The 22,155-nt window shown below is 37.3% G+C and overlaps 1 protein-coding gene across 1 annotated transcript in view; it reads left to right on the top strand.

Annotated features, from left to right (window-relative positions):
- Positions 1–22,155, top strand: part of dnah9 (dynein, axonemal, heavy chain 9) — a 344,949-nt gene that overhangs the window by 21,146 nt on the left and 301,648 nt on the right. The window contains exons 10-16 of the mRNA XM_030122326.1: positions 2,829–2,943; positions 3,136–3,204; positions 8,081–8,207; positions 12,504–12,650; positions 16,875–16,983; positions 20,369–20,610; positions 20,777–20,912. Of these exons, the coding sequence (XP_029978186.1) occupies positions 2,829–2,943; positions 3,136–3,204; positions 8,081–8,207; positions 12,504–12,650; positions 16,875–16,983; positions 20,369–20,610; positions 20,777–20,912 (945 nt within the window). The remainder of the gene's footprint in view (positions 1–2,828; positions 2,944–3,135; positions 3,205–8,080; positions 8,208–12,503; positions 12,651–16,874; positions 16,984–20,368; positions 20,611–20,776; positions 20,913–22,155) is intronic.

Here is a 22,155-nt window from a genome sequence, read left to right as displayed (position 1 = left end):
GGTGGTTTTTCAGGCGTAGCGCAAATGGGATATCACGCAAAACTGCAATGGAAAGACCTTTTTTTGCAACTAGAGTAAGGTGAATTAAAAAACCGGATGTTGACGGACGTTACCACAAGCGAAGAAGAAGAAGAAACATGTTGCGGTGTGTGTGGACACGCCAGGAAACCCAATCATTTTTTAATTTAGTACGAGATAGAGGGGTAATATATAATAATAATGAATATACCTGTAAGTCAACACCATATTTATGTTCGTCACCATGTTTATGGAATGACTTCTCGTGTCATCTCGCGATAGTAAATAAACAAATCATCGCATTTGTGATTTAATAGAAAAACCGACATTACGAACTTCTGTTTTTTTGACATTTAGTAAATATCGGTAAAGTTTTGCGCAGATGTCCAATGGAAAAGTGACTACTGAGATAAAAAAAAATAACTCCAATTTATTACATTTTTGTTTTTAGTTTTGCAGTTGTAGCTGTTACAAATCCTAATAACAATACTCTAATATGTTCATGTTCATGTGTTTTCATCTCGACATCAAAAAACTTAAATATGACTTTTATGGCTAGTAGAAACTTTGACGTCTCCCGTGTAGGCGTTGATTGACAGCTCACTCCACTGCTGAGTTAGTCTTTTGGAGCTTCTGTTTGTTGAATAAAACCTTTGTTTCATCTCTATACTATGCATACAAACAACACTGTCAAATTGTTTTGATACACAAGCATTCTGTAAAGTTAGCATTTAGCATTAGCTCAGTCCAAATATGGTAAGTTCTGGCTTTAAAAAGAAAAAAAAAATGATAGCAGTGAAAACTCAAAATCCACTGGGTGACATCATGAAGGCGTTATCCACCCTGATGTTAGAGTCCATTTAAAGCAATCATATGGTCATTGCAGCGCAGAAAAAAAAAAAAAAAAGAGACTGCCAAGGAGTTCTTGTCAAGTAACCTTTATTGGTTTTAAATAGTTTGTATAAACCATTCATAGCAACCTTCTGATGCCCCTCTAACTTGTCTGGTCATAGTCACTTTACCAAACCACAAAGACACTTAGAGAGGACATACCTCCGCCAAGGCCCCACTATCCTGTATTTCAATCACATCATAAAATGTCTCCTTTGGATCTGCTCCAGAATGAAATGGGTTCACCCTCGGCCCATGCCCTGTTCATCAACCAGGAAAATCAGTGCTGTAGTTTTTGTGCAATCTTGTCGACAGGCATTGTACCAAAAACAAGTACCATAACAGAAGTAATGAAATATTAACAAGAGAAATTTATGAAAAAAATATCATTCTTTGAGATTTCTCAGTTACATGTTCCCCTGCAATATATTAATAATATTGTTTCCAGTGCAATATATGGAGGGATCTCAACAACACTGTGCAATATTGATTGACTTGGGCTACAGTTGTGCTCAGATGTTTACATACACTATCAGAATTTGTGGTTCTTTGGCCATTTTTCAGAGAATATGAATGATAATACAGAAACTTTTCTTTGACTAATGGTTGGGTGAAGCCATTTATTATCAAGCAAATGTGTTTGCTCTGTTTAAATCATACTGACAACAGAAACTATCCAAATGACCCTGATCAAAAGTTGACATACCCTAGTCTTTAATCCTCTGTTTTGGCCCCTTTAACATCAATGACAGCTTGAAGTCTTTTGTGATAGTTGTGGATGAGGCACTTTTTTTTCAGATGGTAAAGCTCCCCATTCCTCTCGGCAAAACACCTTCAGTTCCTTTAAGTTTTTGGGTTTTCTTGCATGAACTGCATGTTTGAGACCTCTCCAAAGTGGCTCAATAATATTGAGTTCAGCAGACTCAGATGGTCACTCCTTCACCTTCACTTTTTTCAGCTGTAGTCAATGGCAGGTCGACTTGGCCTTGTGTTTTGGGTCATTGTCATGTTGGAACATCCAAGACCATCCTATGTGCATTCTGTCAGGGTATGTAAACCTATGAGTACAACTGTATATTCAGTGCAACACTTTTTTGACATTGGATTAGTGCAGTTTTTTTTTTTTTTATACTTTTATCACAAATTTTATTATGTGCATTATTTGAAAAAATCAAAATCTTACCAAGTGTATTTTTCTTATTTCTAGTCAAAATATCTCATCACACTTAAAATAAGACATGATCATCTAAAGAGTAACTTTTCAGTGAGATATAACAACTTATTTTTAGACAATAGATCTTGAAAATCTTTTTTAAGAAATCTTACCAAGATCATTTTCACTTGTTCCAATGACAGATTTTTTTTGCTTACTTCAAGATTTTTTGCTTCATTCAAGTAAAAAAAAAAAAATCTGCCATTTGGAACAAGTGAAAATTATCTTGGTAAGATTTCTTGAAATAAGATTTTCAAGATCAATTGTCTAAAAATAAGTTGTTATATCTCACTGAAAAGTTACTCATTAGGTGATTATGTCTAATTTTAAGTGTGATGAGATATTTTGACTAGAAATGAGAAAAATACACGTGGTAAAATTTTGATTTCTGCAGTGTATTTATAGATTTTTAAATATATTTTTATACTGACTATTTTATTCTGTCTATAAGTGTTTATCCGTGTGTTTTATTTTTGTTTTTTTTTAGAGACCAATACGTTTTTACATTACATCTATGATAGTAATGTTTAAATGACAAATAAAGAATCTGAATCTGAATCTGCAACAAACTCAGAAACAAAAAGTATATTCCTCCGTAACAATATTGTGTAGCAAAGGTTTATTCCCATAAAGTTTTGTGACTCAGTCTTTCGCTGATGTGTGAAATATCTGTTTGACTGTCAGTAATGATACTTCTCCTCTCTAGGTTCGACTCCAGTGAATAAGAATATGCCGCCAGTAGCTGGGGGGCTGAAATGGGCCCAGGCGCTACAGCAGCGCATCCAGAGCGCCTTCTCCAAATTTAGACATATCTCCTACCCGTGAGTCTCACACACAACAGATTAAAAAGTGAAGTTTTGCGTAGTCATGCATTTCCCGTGGTCTCAGTCTGAATTAATCGCTCTGTGAGTTGTTTTAAGGGCCTCGTAAAAATGATGATTTGGGATATTGGCTACTGGAAAGATATTGGCTATAACCTTTGTATGGGTTGTAAAATTTCATCTTCTCTGCAGGTGCCTGGAGTCTGCAGCAGGAGCCACGGTCATCCAGAAGTATGAGGAGATGATGCAACTGTTGGACAGGTGTGTGCATCCAATGTTAATGTATTACACTATATGTCATCATCAGATCTGCGCGTTACCAAATAAAAGAAGAACAACAAAGACTTCAACGGAACCAACAGTGGCAGGATGAGACGAAACCTTATTGAACTGTAAATTTTATGAAAGTTAATAACTTGGATTGCATATCAGCTGCGTCTCTAAAGTCCTTTTCTCTGTAATTTCACGCCAGCGCCGTTTTTAAACTGAACATTTGTGATGTTGTTAGCCGAGTGTATAACATTTTTGAAGCGGCCCCTGTGGAATAGCATGTAGACATAAAGCTCCAGGCATGATTTATGTTCTCATTACTGTGGCACTCCTCTGCAGATTATTTCACAGACTTCCATAATCCCATACGTTCTGTCGCTGCTCACTGATGCCAAGTGAGGAATGGCCTTTTAGACTACATTCAACATCAAAACCTGGAAGATAAAGCATCCCATTGGGGAGGGGGGGTTGTACTGAAATCAAACTAAACTGAACGAGAATCAAAGAGGAACAGATCTTCACTTTTTGTACTTCTGAAGAAATGTCCTTGTAGAGAGAAGAAAAATCATAGCCCAGAGATAAGATTAAAATGACAGTGTTTCAGGGTTTACCTCCTGGAACTACTGTGTAATTTTATCAGCTGCTTCTTGTCGGATGCATATTTGAAACCGGTCACAAAGTTAAGTGTATTCGTTGTGTTCCAATATTTTCTGAAATGTGGCTCATTTGTGTATAACAACAACATTGATTCCACGTGTCTGGTCCCCTGACAAATACAGTGCATTTCAGTGTTTACTCTTCTTCCTCATTCTTTTAACTTTAGCTTTTGGCAGCTTTCTTTTAATGACATGCTAACCAGTTAACCCCCACCCGTCCCATCTCATTACACCAATAACACAGTAATTGTTGTGTATTTTAACCGATAAAAACCCAGTGTTACTTTTGTGGCAGTTCCCAAATGATTTTTTTCTCTATATTTAATCTTTCTGAAGTAATTTATCACCATTTATTGTAATATTCTCCTCTTTGTTTTGCATTTTTTTGGGTGAAAATCTGTTATTTTCCTATATTTAATTTACAGATCATTTAGATCAGGGGTGTCAAACTTATTTCAGTTCAGGGGCCACATCCAGCATAATATGATATAAAGTGGGCCGGACCAGTAAAATGATATAAATAATAGGATAAGAACTGATAAATCATGTCAACTCCAGTTTTCTCTATGTTTTTGAGTGAAAAAAGTAAAGTTCCCTTATGAAAATGTTTACATCTACGAACCGTACTTGAACATAACATGAACAAATATGAACAATCTGAAAATTCTTAAGAAAAAAAGTGCAATTTTAACAATATTATGTCATTTATACATGTGCATCACAAATTAAAGAAATAGTAACAGGCAGAATATTGTGTAAAATTCCACATACTTCTCTTAAGACATTTCAGATTGTTCATATTTGTTCAGGATATTCATATTTTTTGTACAAGGATATTCTGTAAATGTAACTTTTTTTTTCTAATTTCACTTTTTTATACTAATACAAAGAGGAAAATTTGCAGTTTTCATTATTTATAGGTTATTATGATAATATTTTATTAGTCTGATCCACTTTAGATTGAACTGACCTAAAATGATTTTAACATACTTGATTATTAATATCTTCAGTGTAATTTTTGCATTTCACAAATTCATCCTAGGGGCCAGATTGGATCCTTTGGCAGGCCGGTTTTGGCCCCCGGGCCGCATGTTTGATACCTGTGATTTAGATGTTTGTAAGAGCTCAGATTAAAGTTGAGAGTTATTACATCAGACACACTGAAAACTGAAGAAAAAGTGACTATTTCAGAAAAAATATTAGTAAATGAGCATAGAAACAAGTGTCGCTACCTGTGGTCATTTATTAAAACTCCATGGGTTTTACTGGTGAATCAATGTTGTAGAAGATGACGGTGTTTTCATGTTCACTATGGAGTGTCTGGACATCCCAGTGGGTCATATCTGATGACCATGAAAAGATGACAAACTGCATTAACACCAGTTATTTACATGAATTGATAGGATTAACAGTTATGTAACATTTTAGATTAGCGGATAGTTTTGGTTGGTCGTGGATGTTTGGGTCGTTATGGGTTAAAAGGTTTAACTTAGCGGCCAGTCACACATTAACCAGACTAATTTAGTTACATTCCCAAATTGCAGCAGACATTTTGATATGTTCCCACAGAGATATGTAATAGGGTTTTGATAAGTTTTGTCATATAGGATTACATATCCTGGATCAGTCTGGCCTCTGTTCATGTGATGTTTTTTCCAAACATCTGGCAGACAGAGACTATAAAATTACCTTCTCTGCGATATAACATATCTTTCTCACTACATCAGAATGTATATTACACAATACTGACTGTATGTGAGTTTGCAGACACAAACGATAATCATATGTTACATATCAGTGAGCCTTTATCTGGTGTTTCCTCTCTCTGGGTAAAAGCAGAAATCACAGGTGTAAATGCCTTTGTGTTAAAATGCTGCCTCCCATTTAGGTGTGTCAGTTTCAGGGGCTTGGAGTTTCACTAGATAGACCTCCTGGGGCGGCTAAATAGGATAAAGCCATTACTGCCATGTTATTGGTAACATAAGCCAAAATGTCTGCAAAAAGAAAAGGTCAGTCAAGATGATGAAATAACTGCAAGAAACACTGTGATAAATGAGAAGTCCAGATGGATAGAGGTGTTTTATTTTGCTATTAGTACTAAGTGTAGATAGATAGTTTGCAGATGTAAACCTTTTTATAATGTCAGTTTACTTTTTTCACTGTAAAACAGAGAAAAGTTTGGAGTTGACATTATTTATATATTATTATGTTATATTGTTATATATGTTATATTATTTTACTGGTTCGGCCCACTACAGATCAAATTTAGCTGAATGTGGCCCCTGAACTAAAATGAGTTTGACACCCCTGCATTAGATCCTGTTGTGATCAAATAAAAATGTGTTTAGTATTTGTGCATTCAATTCCTCCAGGAACTAATCATTTTTAAAATAGCTTTTAAATTAGCTTAGCTTAGCATAGTCACTGCATTTCCATGGTCACACATAGCCAGTTTTTTAAAGGTGATTTGTCGTCTTTTGTAAGTGATTTTGTGAAATCCGACTCTCCCTAATTATTTCTTTAGATCTGCGACTTACTGCGCTCATACAATCTTGGACTGTTGTGTTGACGGAAGTTGGAAAATCTTTTTGTTGGAAGGGATGCATGCGCTAAATTAGCTTTACTTTACTGTTTTAGCTTTGCATTCGTTTTTATTTCCCAACATTTTATCAGTGCAGTGAGTCACATCACCATGATTTGAGCCTCAATCTGTGATCATGTTGACCCCAGCGGACTAAAGTAATGATTAGGGAGAACTGAATTTCACAAAATCAGCCATAAAATACTACTGATCACCTATAAAAGCCTGGCTACATCTGACCATAGGAATGAAGCCATTATGCTAACCTAGGCTAAGCTAAGCTAACGGAAGGGCTGCGAGAACAAGGCAATCAGTGCACTGCAGTGCAAACTGTTTATCCCACTTATGGAACTCATTACTGCATGACAAATGAATGAATAAAAAACAGGTGATGAACTCTTCCTTCAGGGTTTTAGAGGCTGGTAGATTCCATCAGAATAGCCCACTGGAACGGTTTGGGTTGACTAAACTGCATTGCATATTTTTCCGCCAGCGCAGAATGTGTGCGTCATCGCGACAGGACAAGACAACGAGCATGTGCAGAATGACAGGAATAAAGTCCAAACGGAATAAAGGGTTTACATGTCTGAGGAATAATTTAGCTCAGAATTAAAAGGGGATTAAACCAGTGACTTTATTCGGATTTAAATTTAATCCGAACTTTTCTTTATCAGCTAGAATAAGGTGTTTACATGGGCATCTTAAATAGGATCTAACCTTTATTCAGATTAAACCAGGAATAAAAGTTGTCATGTAAACGCATGGAATGAGGCTCTTTGTGAATGACATGCACTCACTCAGAAAGGCTTCACATGCTTAACGTCACTCGTTCACTTGGTGTGTCCCCACCCGGAGTAATGCAGTGATGAACAACATCAGTTCTTTGCCCTCAATTTACTCCCATCAGAAATTAGAGCCCTTGTTATTCTGTAATAATCACCGCCGCTGCCACAGATGAACGCTACCGTTATTATACATATTCCAGTCAGGAGCAGGACGGGGATCCTTACTCATTACCCCCGCAGACAAAATGCTGCGTGATTTATGGCCATGACCAAGGCATTTGATTGCCTCTGCGTCTGCGGTGCCACTATCAGGAAATGAAGCTCGCAGCAGAAATCCAATAAGGAGCACACAGTGCGCACTGAAGTTCTCATCATAATCGTGGCTATTTACAGATTGATATAGCTGTACAGAGCCCTGACATATTGTCTGTTCCCAGACTCTTGCAGATGAATCAGCGTTTATCCTCATATACCACCCCTCCCCACCCCCTTTATCCCCCCACACCTGCCTCTAACCCTCCTTTCCCGCCACCTCACCCCCTCCCCCTATTGTCTGCTTGATATGGAGGTACGAGCGACGCCTCTTATTCTGTTTACAGCCTCAGAGGATTGGGAAAATGGCTCAATCATATGCCTTTTAGCCGCCTGTTTTGTTGCTTATGTTAATTTTCATAATACGAGCCTTTTTCACGCCTGTGGCCTTGTGAAATCAAAGCCCGGTCCTATTTAATGGAAAAACGAAACAACGTTATACCCAGGCGGTATAGGTATAAATTGTTTTTCAGTGATAATAACTTTTGTTTGATTGTCACGGCACATTGTCCTCTTGTGCTTTGCTGTTTCAGATACTCCAGAAACCTATATGAGTCGTGGAAAGAGACAGTAGGCGAGAGCTCTCAGTACAACCTCGGCCTGCCGTTGATCAGCAGAGACCCCTCCACTCATCTGATTGCAGTCAACTTCAACCCCCAGGTTTTTTATAACAGACTGGAAAAACATTATTACGGGCAAGATGTAGATGAGATGTGTCTGTTTGACAAGCTGCATCTGTGGGCAGAGGTGGCAAAAGTACACTTTCTTTACTCAAGTAAAAGATCCAGGTGCTTGTGTAGAAAAAAGAAGCACTGATTCAACTTCTTTATTCCAGAAAAAGTGAAAATATACACACAATGTAAAAGTCAAAAGCCTTTGACATTTCTACTGGCTGTTACAGTGCAAAGTTGCATGAACTAAACATCTCAAATTATTCTAACATTAAAAAAGAATTCCAAAACAACACACTGAATTTAATGAGCATTCACTTTGCTTGAATGAGATTTCAATGGCAGCAACAGAACTTGAAACAACATGACATTTTGACTGCTTTTACATTGTTTCAGTTTCCACCCTGGCATGAAATATCGGTTTGTCTATTACCACAGCGCCAATCATCGCCATCATTACATCATGTCTACACTGGTAACTTGTTACATCCCAAAAAGTACCAAGGCAATCAGATAGAAAATAGGACACACTTAGCAGCAGTGGAGGTTTCGCTCACTGGATTGTGTATTGGACTGCAACGCGGAAGACTTGGGTTCAATTCCTGGTTGAAGTACCATTATTTCTTTTTTTAGCCACTGGGACAACGTTCACAATTCGGAGCACAGCACTCAATACACTGAACTGACACAGAACTGAGAAGTCACATGGCACATCTAACATGTAGCTCCGCCCACCTTCTCCAGCCTCACTGACTGCAAAGAGTAAAGAACACCACAAAACAATGTATAGAGTATTTAGAACAATAATTCCTATTCTACACTATAGACCAGGGGTGTCAAACTCATTTTAGTTCAGGGGCCACATTAAGCCAAATTTGATCTGAAGTGGGCCGGACCAGTAAAATAATAAAATAATAATATATAAATAATATCAACTCCAAACTTTTTTATATGTTTTAGAGCAAAAAAAGTAAAATTATGTGATGAAAATGTTTACATCTACCAAGTATCCTTTAAAACAACGTGAATAACTTGAACAAACTGAAATTTCTTAAGAAAACTAAGTGCGATTTTAACAATATTATGTCTCAGTTTATTATTTAAACATGTAAATTACAACTTACAGATCACAGTGGATCCACAAATACACCAAACATTTAATAACAGGCAGAATATTGGTAAAATTACACTTCAGACATTTCAAAATGTTTATATTTGTTGAGGTTATTCATGTTTTTGTAAAATGTTAGTTTGTTTTTGTGTAAATAGACTAAAATGACATGAACATTTTTACATTTACAAAGACAAAAATTTGGAGTTGTAAGTATTTATGGGTTATTGTGATAGTATTTTACTGATCTGACCCACTTGAGATTAAATTGGTCTGTATGTGGGCCCTGAACTAAAAGGATTAATATCTTCAGTGTAATTTTTGCATTTCACAAATTCATCCCAGGGGCCAGACCGGACCCTTTGGCGTGCCAGATTTGGCCCCTGGGCCGCATGTTTGATACCTGCGCTATATACTATCACTAATTTGTCATTTCTTCTACCAATTGCCACAGCACTGTGGTAGCAAAATGCACAAAAGAACGCACTGAAGCACACGCCATATATGACCACAGTACTATGGCAACAAGAGGCTAATGAGTTCATGTAGAAGTACCTGTGATTGGCTCTGGCACAAATGCTAACATTTGATTGGCTCTGCGGCAAGAGACAAACCAATATTTCGTGCTACAGTATGGTTTTTATTAATTGCTTAACCTGGCATTCAGAACAGATTCCTAATCATAAAGAGTTTTTTTTCAGTGCCAGTGTCACTTTTTAGGTAGTCTTTTTTCATGTTGAATAAGGAGGCGGTTTGCACTCATTTCCATAATTTTATGTCATTTTTTTCTTTATGATGTTGTCGCCATATCTTTCATCTTGATGATATTCTCTTTTGCACCCAGGGTATAATATTTTCAGTGTTATTGTGCTTAATGTATGTGTTGAATGTCTTTAATTCCCCTCAACCTAAGTAAAGTTAAGGCAAACCGTATTTAAAAAGGAGTAGAAAATACAGATATGTGTGTTCAGTTGTAGAAGAAATTACGTACCTCTATTTTGTTGCTTTCCACCTCTGCCTGTGTTATTCGTGTGATGTTATATCTGGCAGATCTCAACCTTCTATTAACTATCCAGGTGTCAATACACTCATCAGCAGCTGCATAAAATCATACATCTGGCGTTTAATAAGTCTCAGAGCCCACAGACATAAAAACCAGGCTTATGCACATGATATAAGCGTCCAGAACAGTGGAAAACCACACTCAAGAGAGAGAATTTCTATGCCCCGCGTATAAACATGGTCCCACTTGCACAGGGTTGTGATGAACGTGACCTTACTCATACACGTGCAACTGCTCAACATGCTTTTGGAGAATTTGGAGGTGAAGATAGAGAATTAAACCTGAAGATGAAGGTGACTTGAAACTTGAATCGCAAAGCACCAGTCAAGAGTTTAAACCGATGCAACTAGACTAAATGGTATATTATCACAGTAGCAACTCAGTGATTATATTACATTCATTGAAGCTTTTTTGCATCTGGATAAGTTCTATTTTTTTTTTTTTTTTTATATAATGCAAGTTTTTATTAGAGTTTTTGCTTGGTACATGACAATCATACATTGTTGCTTATTATTAACAAGCAGGGCTTTTATACATAAAGTTGTGGAAAAAAATATTAGACCACCCTTGTTTTCTTCAATTTCTTGTTCATTTTAATGCCTGGTACAATTAAAAGTACATTTGTTTGGACAAATATAATGATATCAACAAAAATAACTCATAAGAGTTTCATTTCAGAGCTGATATCTAGCCATTTTCCATGGTTTTCTTGATAATAACCAAAATCCCTTAAAGGTAGGGTAAGAGATGTTTTCCTGGAGCATTTTTTACTATATTGCTTAAAATCCCCTTCACACCCCAATTGCAACCAACTAATTAAATGCTCTAACTCAGAAATAAACATTTTTAGTCACCTGTGGAACGGACAGGACTGAAAAAACACCATCCAATCATTTTAACCGGCCCATCGAAAATGATTGAATGGTGATATGTCTGTCAAATTCAACTGCCATTTGTCCCTCCCCCCTCCCCTCTCTGCGAGTAAAATCCAGTACTCTGTGGGCGTGGCTTCGGGGAGAAGTCTGAAGAAAGGGGTTTGGACTTGAATTGTATATTTTTAAAATGTAGCTTGCTCGAACCGTTTTTCCAGGATCTCCTACCTTTAAGCTCTGACATCAATAGCTATGGCATTGTACTGGCAAAAACAGTGCTTTTAGGCATTCCATGTTTTTTTTCTGTCTGTTTTAGTCACATGATACACGCAGGAGTTAGTACTTCATTGCATAACCATTGTTTTTGATGACTTTTGATGGTCTAATAATTTTTTCCGTGACTGTATGTAAAAAGTATCGATAATACTATGAGGCGTGGAAGTTCTTCGAAAGAAAAAATAAATTAATGAAATAAATAAGTACATACATTCAAATACAGAGGGAAGTAAATCAGCTTTCTTCCTGCTGACTGACAGTAATAATAATATAAGACTAAAATGGTTCCCAAACTGGTGCTGCAGTACCATTCCTGTTATTTAACTTATAAAGCATACATTCATATGAAGAAATCTTTATCATCATATTTACCCATTCTTTAAACTGTGGGGCTTTAGGGGTTTCCCAGATAAGTTCTATTTTTTTTTTTTTAAAGCATAATGAATATGATAAGTTGCATTTCTCAATAAAAGAACAAAAACATCTCCTGACTTAAACCTCTTTTTTTTTTTTCTTCTAAAGACAAAGGCTGATTAAATGGGTACTTTTCAAACTGAATCTTAATTTTTATGTAAAGGAATAGCTCAGAATTAATAATAAGGAAAATCAGATCAAAGCAGAACTGTGGGTGTTGAAGGTCAGGTCAGTCAAAGCCACTCCCCACCCCCCACCCCCCCCCACCCCTCCGCTTCAAAATCTTAAAAGTAGCAGCAGTCCGCCAAGTGTTATGTAAATGTGAGCGGTAAGAGAGGACTGAGCTCTCAGCAGTCACCGCCCTGCACCCACTGGACTTTATTTGTGCATATGCAACAGAAATACATCCTCATGAAGATAGTTTTCTGCACTGATGCTGCACTCGCATTATGTACACAGATTTGGAGACAAGTCCCAAGTCACACAGTATCTTATGACCTATATCTTGTCCTCTCAGTGCTTGTGTCTTCTACTTCCCATCTGTTCTAGCTGGTGTCAGTCCTGAGGGAAGTGAAGTACTTGGAGGCCATGCATACTGAGGCGATTCCTGAAACGGCAATGCAGCTCTACACCAACAGGGGGCAACTGTGGCAGTATGTGGGCAACTTGGAGCTCACCGTGGGCCGATACAACAAGGTCAGATTACGTTAGGCTAAAAGCAAATAAGGCAGTTCATGATAATTCCTCCTCATAGTAATCTTCATCACATTGATTTCATCACCGTGTCATACATTCGCATATGTAAACATAGGAAAAAATATATGAGAAAGAATCATCAGGTGAAAGGGAAAGTTTCTGTTACAAGGATGAATGGTGGATTTTGCACTAATTTTGTACAAGCATCCGAAGTAATAAAGATTAAAAAAAAGTTAAGCCCCCACATGAAGTTTGACCCTGATCATGGGTCTGCAACCTTTTTCATCTAAAGAGCCATTTTTGGGAAGAAATAAAAAAAAAAAACAAAAAAAAAACAACTCTCTGGAGCCTGTTACGCCCCGGCCTAGGGGTTCACCAGGGCGAACATAATGTGCTCAACTTTTGTCCCCTCCCAGCTCCCAAGCACACACGTCAGTCAAAAACTAAAAGTTCACAATATTTATTATTAGTATTTTTTTCTCAACAACTAAGGAAGGGTTAGGGGAGGGAGCGGCTAAAACAACAAACAAAATATCTTCTTTTACAATTTAAACTAAATTACCTACTCAAAATAAATGCACGAAATAAAATACAGAAAACTTACCTAACTACCTAACCAAAACAGGAGAAAAGGTGAAAACAAAAGAGCCGACCTCCCTTACCAGAAAAAGGTTCAATTTAACAAAACTATTTACAACTACAAACAATCGAGTTTCTCAGGAGCACACGAAGACTGACAGTCTCACACACGAACACAGAGTTGGGAGCTGACAGGAGGCAAGAGCGAGTGAGGATGGAAGCTCCAGGGCCATCTTTAAAGGGCCGGGCAATCATGCTCCACCAATCAGAAACCTGCAACAAACGGAAACAAAAGGGGCACAGCACACCTACAGGACGGGGGGGAAACACACACACTAAACAGAAAACACATACATATAAATAGACAAATTATGACCCAGGGTCATAACAAGCCAAAAAAAAATGTGTTTAATGTTTTACCTCAAGGTGGAGACTGTGAAAATCTGTCATTTGTCATTATTGTGTTGTGCAGCAAAAATGGATTGTTATGTGAAGACTTTCTTTGCAGTGGAATATACAGATGAATGTCCTCGATGTCATAAAAATGAAAAAGTCGTCTACTACTTTTAGAGCCTGACCAATATGGGATTTTTGGGGCCAATACCGATACTGATATTGGGGACTAAAAAAAGCAGATATCTAATATTGGCCAATAACCAATATATTGGCCGATATATGAAATAAGAACATTGATCTAAACAGGATATAATAATCTTACATTAGATAATTGTGAACAGGTGGATGAACAGTTGCATAAATCTTTGTTTATCTCACAAAGATAATTTACACAATTTTAAAACACTGTATAATAGTCTTATATTAGACTAGTATGTGACCTGTGGGGAACCACGGGTTGTATATGTGGTAGTTTTTATGCTGGGGAGAGCAGAGTTTTGAAAAAAAAAAACAACGGGTGGCGATCCGTGATTCCGTGATTGTGCGTATGTGTGGTGGGGGTGATACTGTGATTGTCCAAGCAGAAGTGAAAGTGAAACTGAGAGGCTTTACTGGTCCTCTAACTCTCTGGGCAGCACACACACACAGGAGCAGGGAGCGACAGGATCGCCGCAGACAGAATCTCAAAAACTTAATAAATTGGTTTCATTTTGGCTGATGTTGATTTATTAGTGATAAGCTATACTCGACCCGATTAATCAGTCGGGCTCTAACTACTACTACTACTACTACTCATAGTTTAAATACAGTATAATCTACATTTTTACAACTGCATGACATTAGAATGACTTCACGGTTGCAACAACAACAGCAATATGTTTCAAATATACTGTAAGTGTCAGACAACAAACTGGAAGAAAACTCCAAGGCACTCTCTTTAAACATTAAAATGCCTTTATTACCAGGGCATGGTCATATCTAGACCTTTTGACTTTTGAAGCTTTGACTTCCTGATGAAGGCTTGAAGCCGAAACGCGTACAAGTTTTTTAAGGTCTAGATATGACCATGCCATGGTAATAAAGGCATTTTAATGTTTAAAGAGAGTGCCTTGGAGTTTTCTTCCTGTTGGTTATCTACTTTATGAATCCCTTTTTCCAAAGAGCACCTCGAACAAACTCTTTTTTTGGTCCTAGAAGCATTCCTTCCCATGAATTTTTGATACTGTAAGTATTATTCATTACCATATGTTTTTTGATAAAGCCAGAAGGAGCCATTGGAAACAGCTAAAGAGCCAAATGTGGCCCCAGAGCCACAGGTTGCCCACCCCTGTCCTAGATGGACCAAATTTAGCACGGACATATATCAGGTCCAGAATTACAAATAACTCACCTCACATGCAATTAAATGTCTTCCATTTAGATTTCAAGAAACAATTTTTGCTCAGTTCTTGGCATTTCCAACTCATGAAATTAACAAACACCTCTGAAAGAATGAACTCAACTGACTTCAGACTTAACTCAATATCATCTAAGGTCCTAGAATTCAAAATTCTCAGTTTTCATTGAGCAGTATTGCTGTGACAAAGCACCAAATTTCAGTGTTTTGCCAAAAATTATTCTATCATTTTTCACCTACATGTAATGGATTTAATGGGCACATGTATCAGGTCTGGACAGATGAAAAAGCCTGTTGTAATTTTTTTTTTTTTTTTACTATTTTCAGCTGCTATACTGTTGATACAGATAACTCCTGTGCACAAAAATTAAAAAAGAGGCCTATTTTAAGGATGTCCTCAACAATAAAACCCCTCAACTGCAGCTGACCTTGAGACTTGATCAAGACTTGATTGAGGAATATTTCCTTTACCTTTCACAAATGAATGTGTACATGTTTTTTTTTTTTTTATTTTTAATTATTTTTTTTTTTTTAATACTCACCATCCACACTTGTTCATTTTTTTCCCTCTTGAACTGTGATAACTGAATGTATCCGTGAGTTCTGACACTTATTTTAAGCGATGGACTTTGTAATTACTACTAAGTTGAATAATCAACCCAGTGTAAATCAATTAGTTGAGTACATGCCCTCCATCAAAACCCCCTAAAAAAAGCCCTCAGGACTTTTACTTCACTTTTTCACATTAACATTATAATTAATTGACTCTCAAAAAAGATGTGGACTATGCTTACCATTTTGACTAATCAACTAATCCATTATTCATGCACATCCTTTGTTATTATTGGTTTAAACTGCAGCAGTAACAGTTACTGCAAGTAAGTTTTCATTATATTCACTGCACATAAATGAGTAGGGACAGTACATTGATTCCCTGAAATACCCTGTTTTTTTGGAACTTTCTACGCTGGTTTTACCGACCATTTCTGCAACACTTGTTAGGGTTAGGTTCAAAACATGCTCATTTCTCATTATTTATGTGCTACCACAAAGCTCTAATTTCCATGTGTTCTTTGTGTGTGCATTCTGGTTCCTGAGAGAGATTTAGTTGACAATAACTGCGATAGATGTTTAAGGATTTCTTTAGAATATACTTTGGGGAACCTTGGTCTTCAGAAGATGTGTCCTGAAGGTTTGGGTGTTTGGATTCTTTCTTCACACTCTCAGTAGAGTTGCTCTCTAGCTATGGAGTTATTTTTCTATTCTGTCTGATGCTGCTTTAAAAATCTGAGCAACTATTTGATATATTTGACTTTGATTATCAAGTTCTTCAAATAAGACCTTGCATTGTGCGTCTTATGTGTATATAATTAGCCTCAGGGGAATTAGTGCATAAATTATGCTTTCCCTTGGTGTGGTTATTATCCCACACATAATTGTGTTGTGTGTTTCCGTGGGAAATGTGCCACGTGAGGGCAAAATGGCAATTTGAACGGTATAACATAAAACAATATAAGAGCAATCACTGATGTAATTAACTGAGCCACACAAGAGAAGAGCTCCCACAAAATAGAACCAAGTGTATCACAGTTACCTCAGTTAAAAATGGTGCTTCTTTGCTTCAGGTAGCTGAAAGTTCACATCCAATTAAGTCATGTCACACGGAACAATCCAGAAATGGTGGTTTTAATGAGGACGACGCCCCGTCTTGGTGCTCTGGGCTTCTGTGTGGCCTTTTAGTGGCAGTTATATTAAAATTATATTTCTGTACGATCCGAACAGGAGCCAAAAATGAAATCTCATCTGTCTTTATTTCTTTTTTTTCCCCTTCTCTCCTTACTGTCTGGCTGCAGGTGATGCACTCTGTGCTCAATGTGGAGCATCCTCTGATCCAGGGCCAGCTCGCGGACATCGATGATCAGCTCAGAAAGGCAGAGGAGAACTTGAGCTGGAACAGTGAAGGTCAGGACACAAACTGGCAAACTGGCACAGAGAGAGCTCTTAAGAAATGACACATTAAAATGTTCATTAATTTGATGCTATTAAAGGACTGGTTCACCCATATTACTCATAAATACAGTTGTGCTCATAAGTTTACACACCCTGACAGAATGCGCATGGGACAGTCTTGGATGGTCCAACATGACAATGACCCAAAACACAAGGCCAAGTTGACCTGTCACTGGTTACAGCTGAAAAATTGATGATGAAGGAGTGGCCATCTCAGTCTGCTGACCTCAATATCATTATCAATATCAATATTTCACACATCAATGAAAGACTGAGTCACAAAACTTTAGGTGAATAAACCTTTGCTACACAATATTATTATGTAGGAATATACTTTTAGTTTCTGAGGTTGTTGTGGATTCGAATTCAGTCATTTAAACATTTCTATCATAGAAGTAATGTAAAAAACGCATTGGTCTCTAAAAAAAATGTAAAAAAAAAACCCTCACAGATAAATACTTATAGACAGAATAAAATAGTCAGTATAAAAATATATAAAAATCCATAAATAAATAATGCACATAATAAAATCTGTCATAAAAGTATAAAAAAACCTGTACTAATCTGATGTTTAAAAAGTGTTGCTCTGCATTTCCAGTTGTGCTCATAAGTTTACACACCCTGACAGAATGCACACGGGACAGTCTTCGATGTTCCAACATGACAATGACCCAAAACACAAGGTCAACTCGACTTGTTATTGGCTACAGCTGAAAAAAGTGAAGGTGAAGGAGTGTCCATCTCAGTCTCCTGACCTCAATATCATTGAGCCACTTTGGGGAGGTCTCAAACCTGCAGTTCACGCAAGAAAACCCAAAATCTTAAAGGAACTGACGGTGTTTTACCAAGATTGGGCAGCTTTACCATCTGAGAAAACAAAGTGCTTCATCCACAACTACCACAAAAGACTTCAAGCTGTCATTGATGTTAAAGGGGCCAAAACAGAGGATTAAGGACTAGGGTTTGTCAACTTTAGATCAGGGTCATTTGGATAATTTCTGTTGTCAGTATGATTTAAAAAGAGCAAATACATTTGTTTGATAATAAATGGTTTAACCCAACTGCGAGCCATGAGTGAAAGAAAAGTTATTGTATAATCATTCATATTCTCTGAAAATGGCCAAAGAATCACACATTCTGCTAGGGTATATAAACTTATGAGCACAACTGTAATTCTGAACACTGATACATGCACACATGGACAGCACTGACAACCTCTAGATGTTGTATACTGGCTCTAATCGGCTCCCATTCATATAAAGTCAGCTTCTTCCTAGAAATACTAAGTCAATAAATGTTCATCCTCGTTATTTGGAGCCTCTTACAAGTGTACTGAAGCTCCTTTTGTAAATAGTTGCTCTGTTAATAAGATTTTCAGGCTATAGAGCTTTGATTGACATGCGTGATTGACAGCTCTCTCTCCAGCAGAGATGAACTTTTCATTTTATGTAAATGTTGTGGGTGGAAACACAGAGGTTCTCTCAATCTTTACTTTTCCCCAAAAACAAGAAAAAAAACCCTTAGTTTTATTATGTTTTTGAATTTCTTATGAATACATGATGATAGGTTCAGTATTAAATTAAGTGTCTAATATAATATTAGGTTTTAGTCATTTTTTTTTAGCCCTACTGTCACCCGTTGGCCCTTCTGTTACTTAATTACAAAACCCACAATTACAGTATCTCCGTTAGCAAATCCAAATAGCCTGTGTATAAAAAGACGGTGCATCATCTTCAGCAATGATGATATGAAATGTTCCACTTCCTGTCTCCTACATGGACGTGGTCAGACAGGTTAAGAATGTTCTGTAGGTGGATAACTGTAGATTAAAAAGGTCATAATTAAATACTAAACCAATAATTTAGTTTTTTTTTTCCCACAGGTAAGCAGCATTACTTTATCTTAATTATTCCTCCTCTTTACTCACATTAAATGAAATGTGAGTTCTTTTGGGATGGATGTGGAGACAGACACGGGCATCAAAGACAGTACAATTTTGATATACGTGTCTGAGAAATGTCAGTTTAAAGTTAGAATGTTTGGACGATATGTGGCTAGTGGAAAATGAATCCAGTTTTTACTTGAGTGACTTTTGGGAGAAAGAATTGAGTGAAAAATGCAAATCATGTTCCCTTTTCATATTAGAATGAATGAGACTGATTCTACAGTCAGGGGTTCATAGAATATAAAAACATGATTAATATAAGGTGTGTGCAGGTCCACAAAACAACTATATATGAAGTAATCATATATTGCTTTGAAACTGCTGCAATATTCTCGCAGTGAAAACCGTAATAAAGTAAACACTGAACATAAATTTATATATATATGTATGTGCATATATACCAATTACTTCAGCATTGTTTTCTTTTCCAAACAAAATATGAGTGATATTAATTGTTGTTTTCTAATCCTTATAAACATTAGGGGTCACACAGTTAATTGGGGTCTCCTCTCTTTACACTCTACAGTGAACACTCCTAAGGGCTTCGAGGAATGAGCAATATTTTATAATTTGCTGCTTATTGAGGTGTGAAACTTTTATTTCACATATGCAATACCAGTACCATAAAAAATACACATCTTATGTCACCCAGCAGTTTTCTATGGTGAATATCTTTAAAGTTTCAAGTGGGGCACTTGTTGAAAACAGCAAAAATAAAAACCTGTGAAGTATCTGCCCCTGGTGTGTATATGATATTATGGTATATAATTCAAGTGTTTGTCTGTATTCAGTAAAAATTCCACTCACATTCCTCCTGCCTGATGTTACCTCCCATCCTTGTCATTTCTAGGGCAGAGCAGGCAGCTGTGAGATGAAACATGAACGGAGAGAGCTTTGCATTTTGAAAAACATATAAAATAAGAATAGGAGTGGTGTTCAATCATTGATAAGCTTTGATTGACACGCTGCTGGCAGGCATGTTGTTAGTTCCTCCGACTCAAGCATTCCCAGAAGAACGGAGCTGAAATGAGAAGAGTGTTTATGGTACAAGCCAGTGCACTCGGCTGTCTTTTGGGACAGACTCACAGTCCCTCTGCAGACCGTACAGTAGCTGCACACTGATCTGTGATGTGTGTGCATAAAGCTAGCTCGAGAGGATTTTTATGCTTTAGATACTTTTGTGAAAGGTTGCCTGTTTTCTCCTGCATTTTCTGACCCTCACGAACATGGACGATGCACTGAAAAGTAGATATGAAGCAGCAACCCACATTTAAGTAAACATAACATTCCAATTTAGTCCAATACTTTTGTTTAATACTTTCAAAATACAAACATTCCGCCTTATATTTTCCGTCTTTTTCACTTTTTTCTGTATGGTCCTTCTTTTTGCAGGTATTTGGCAATATATTCAAGAGGTGAGGGACTCCATCTGTGACCTGGAAAGCCGACTTCAGAGGACCAAAGACAACGTGGAGGAGATCCAGACTTGCATGAGGTCCTGGGCCAGCCCCATATTCGACAGGAAAGAGGGCAAAAAAGACGCGCTGCTGAGTCTGGAGGACCGAGCCGAGAAGCTGGACAAGTTTTACAGAATGATTCGTTCCTCTGGGGAAAAGATCCACTTCCTGCTGAAGGTAGAAGTTTCTTCAGTGTTGAGTGAAACATAGACTTTCACTGATATTTCATCACTCTGTGAAGTCATTATGAAGTCAGCGATTAGCTTTGAAACTTGAACTGTATTTTTAAATGTGGTAGAGATGTTGACTCGGTATGAGTGTCACGTTTTTGTCCTCGTCTCAGAAAAATATGGAGCTGTTCAGAGCGGAGTCGTCCTCTGAGGAGTGGAAGGCCTATGTGGAGTACATCGACGACATGATCATCGATGGGTTCTTTAATAGCGTGGAATGCTCACTCAGGTTCTTCCTGGATAACACAGGTAGGACTTCAGTACACAATAGCCAAAGCACTATTAACCCATAAAGACCCAGTGTGACCTCTACGGCAGTTCCAAAATGAATTTTTCTCTTTATTTAACCTTTACTAAATGATTAATCACCATTTATCATAATATTATCCTCTGTTATTTGCGTTTCTACAATAAAAATCAGGTATTTTCCCATGTTTAATTTACTGGTCATGTAGATGTTCATAAAAGCTACTATTAAAGTTAACTGTCATAATATCAGAAACAGAGAAAAATGAAGAAAATGTGACTTTTTCAACAAAATTTATCATTAACTGAACATAAACCAAGTGTGTCCATCCACTGTCATTGATCCAACTCCATGGGTTTTACTGGTGAATCAATGTTGTAGAAGATTACTGTGTTTCCATGGTAACTTTGGAGCCTCTGAACATCCAAATGGGTCATATCTGATGACCATGAAAAGATGACAAACTGCATTTTACACCAATTATTTACATGTATTGATAAGATTAATGGATCAGAAGTTAATAAACATTTTATATTGGCAGATGATGTTGGTCACCAGTGGTTGTTTAGGCCTTTATGGGTTAATGCCAATAGTTTCCCTCTGGAATTAATAACTTATTCTGAATGTAAGAAGAAGGGGGAAGGGGGGAGTAAGGGGAGACACATTGATGCAGTTGAGGATAAGTGAGTGATGACGATGAAGGCAGGAGAGAGGCAGGACCACTGCAGCAGGTCCAGAGATGATTTTGGAAAAATCTGTGATAATCCTGGGAAAAACCTTATTAATATATCTAAAATGGAATGTCTGAAAGTGCTAGGATAGGAGGTGCTCTCGGAAGAGCTGGGTCTTCAGGAGCTTCTTGAAGATAGGCAGGGACGCCTCTGTTCTCGTAGTGCTTGGTAGAACGTTCCACCAACGTGGAACGACCCCATGAAATGAGCCTGGATTGTCTTGTACATTATTCATAAACAATAGTGACGGCAGGTTGATGCAGTGAAATGGTACTAACATTAACTGTATCAATCAAAGCACTTCTGAACCAAAATACGGAAATGACATATGATGCATTTGACGTGATTGTTGCAGAATAGTTAATCAAGCAGACTAACAATTCCAACGAATCGAGCTACTGGGAACCGGTTCTCGATTCCCATCCCTAAACATAACTCTTTTATTTTAATAGGTTTTCTAGTCATTCTTACCAATACACCACCCTAAAAAAAAGCTGAGAAAAGAAGCCCTTAC

Source organism: Sphaeramia orbicularis, chromosome 19, assembly GCF_902148855.1.
Source record: "Sphaeramia orbicularis chromosome 19, fSphaOr1.1, whole genome shotgun sequence".
Classification (NCBI taxonomy): domain Eukaryota; kingdom Metazoa; phylum Chordata; class Actinopteri; order Kurtiformes; family Apogonidae; genus Sphaeramia; species Sphaeramia orbicularis.
The sequence above is the reverse complement of the archived record's forward strand: the minus strand, read 5'-3'. Positions and strand labels throughout refer to the sequence as shown.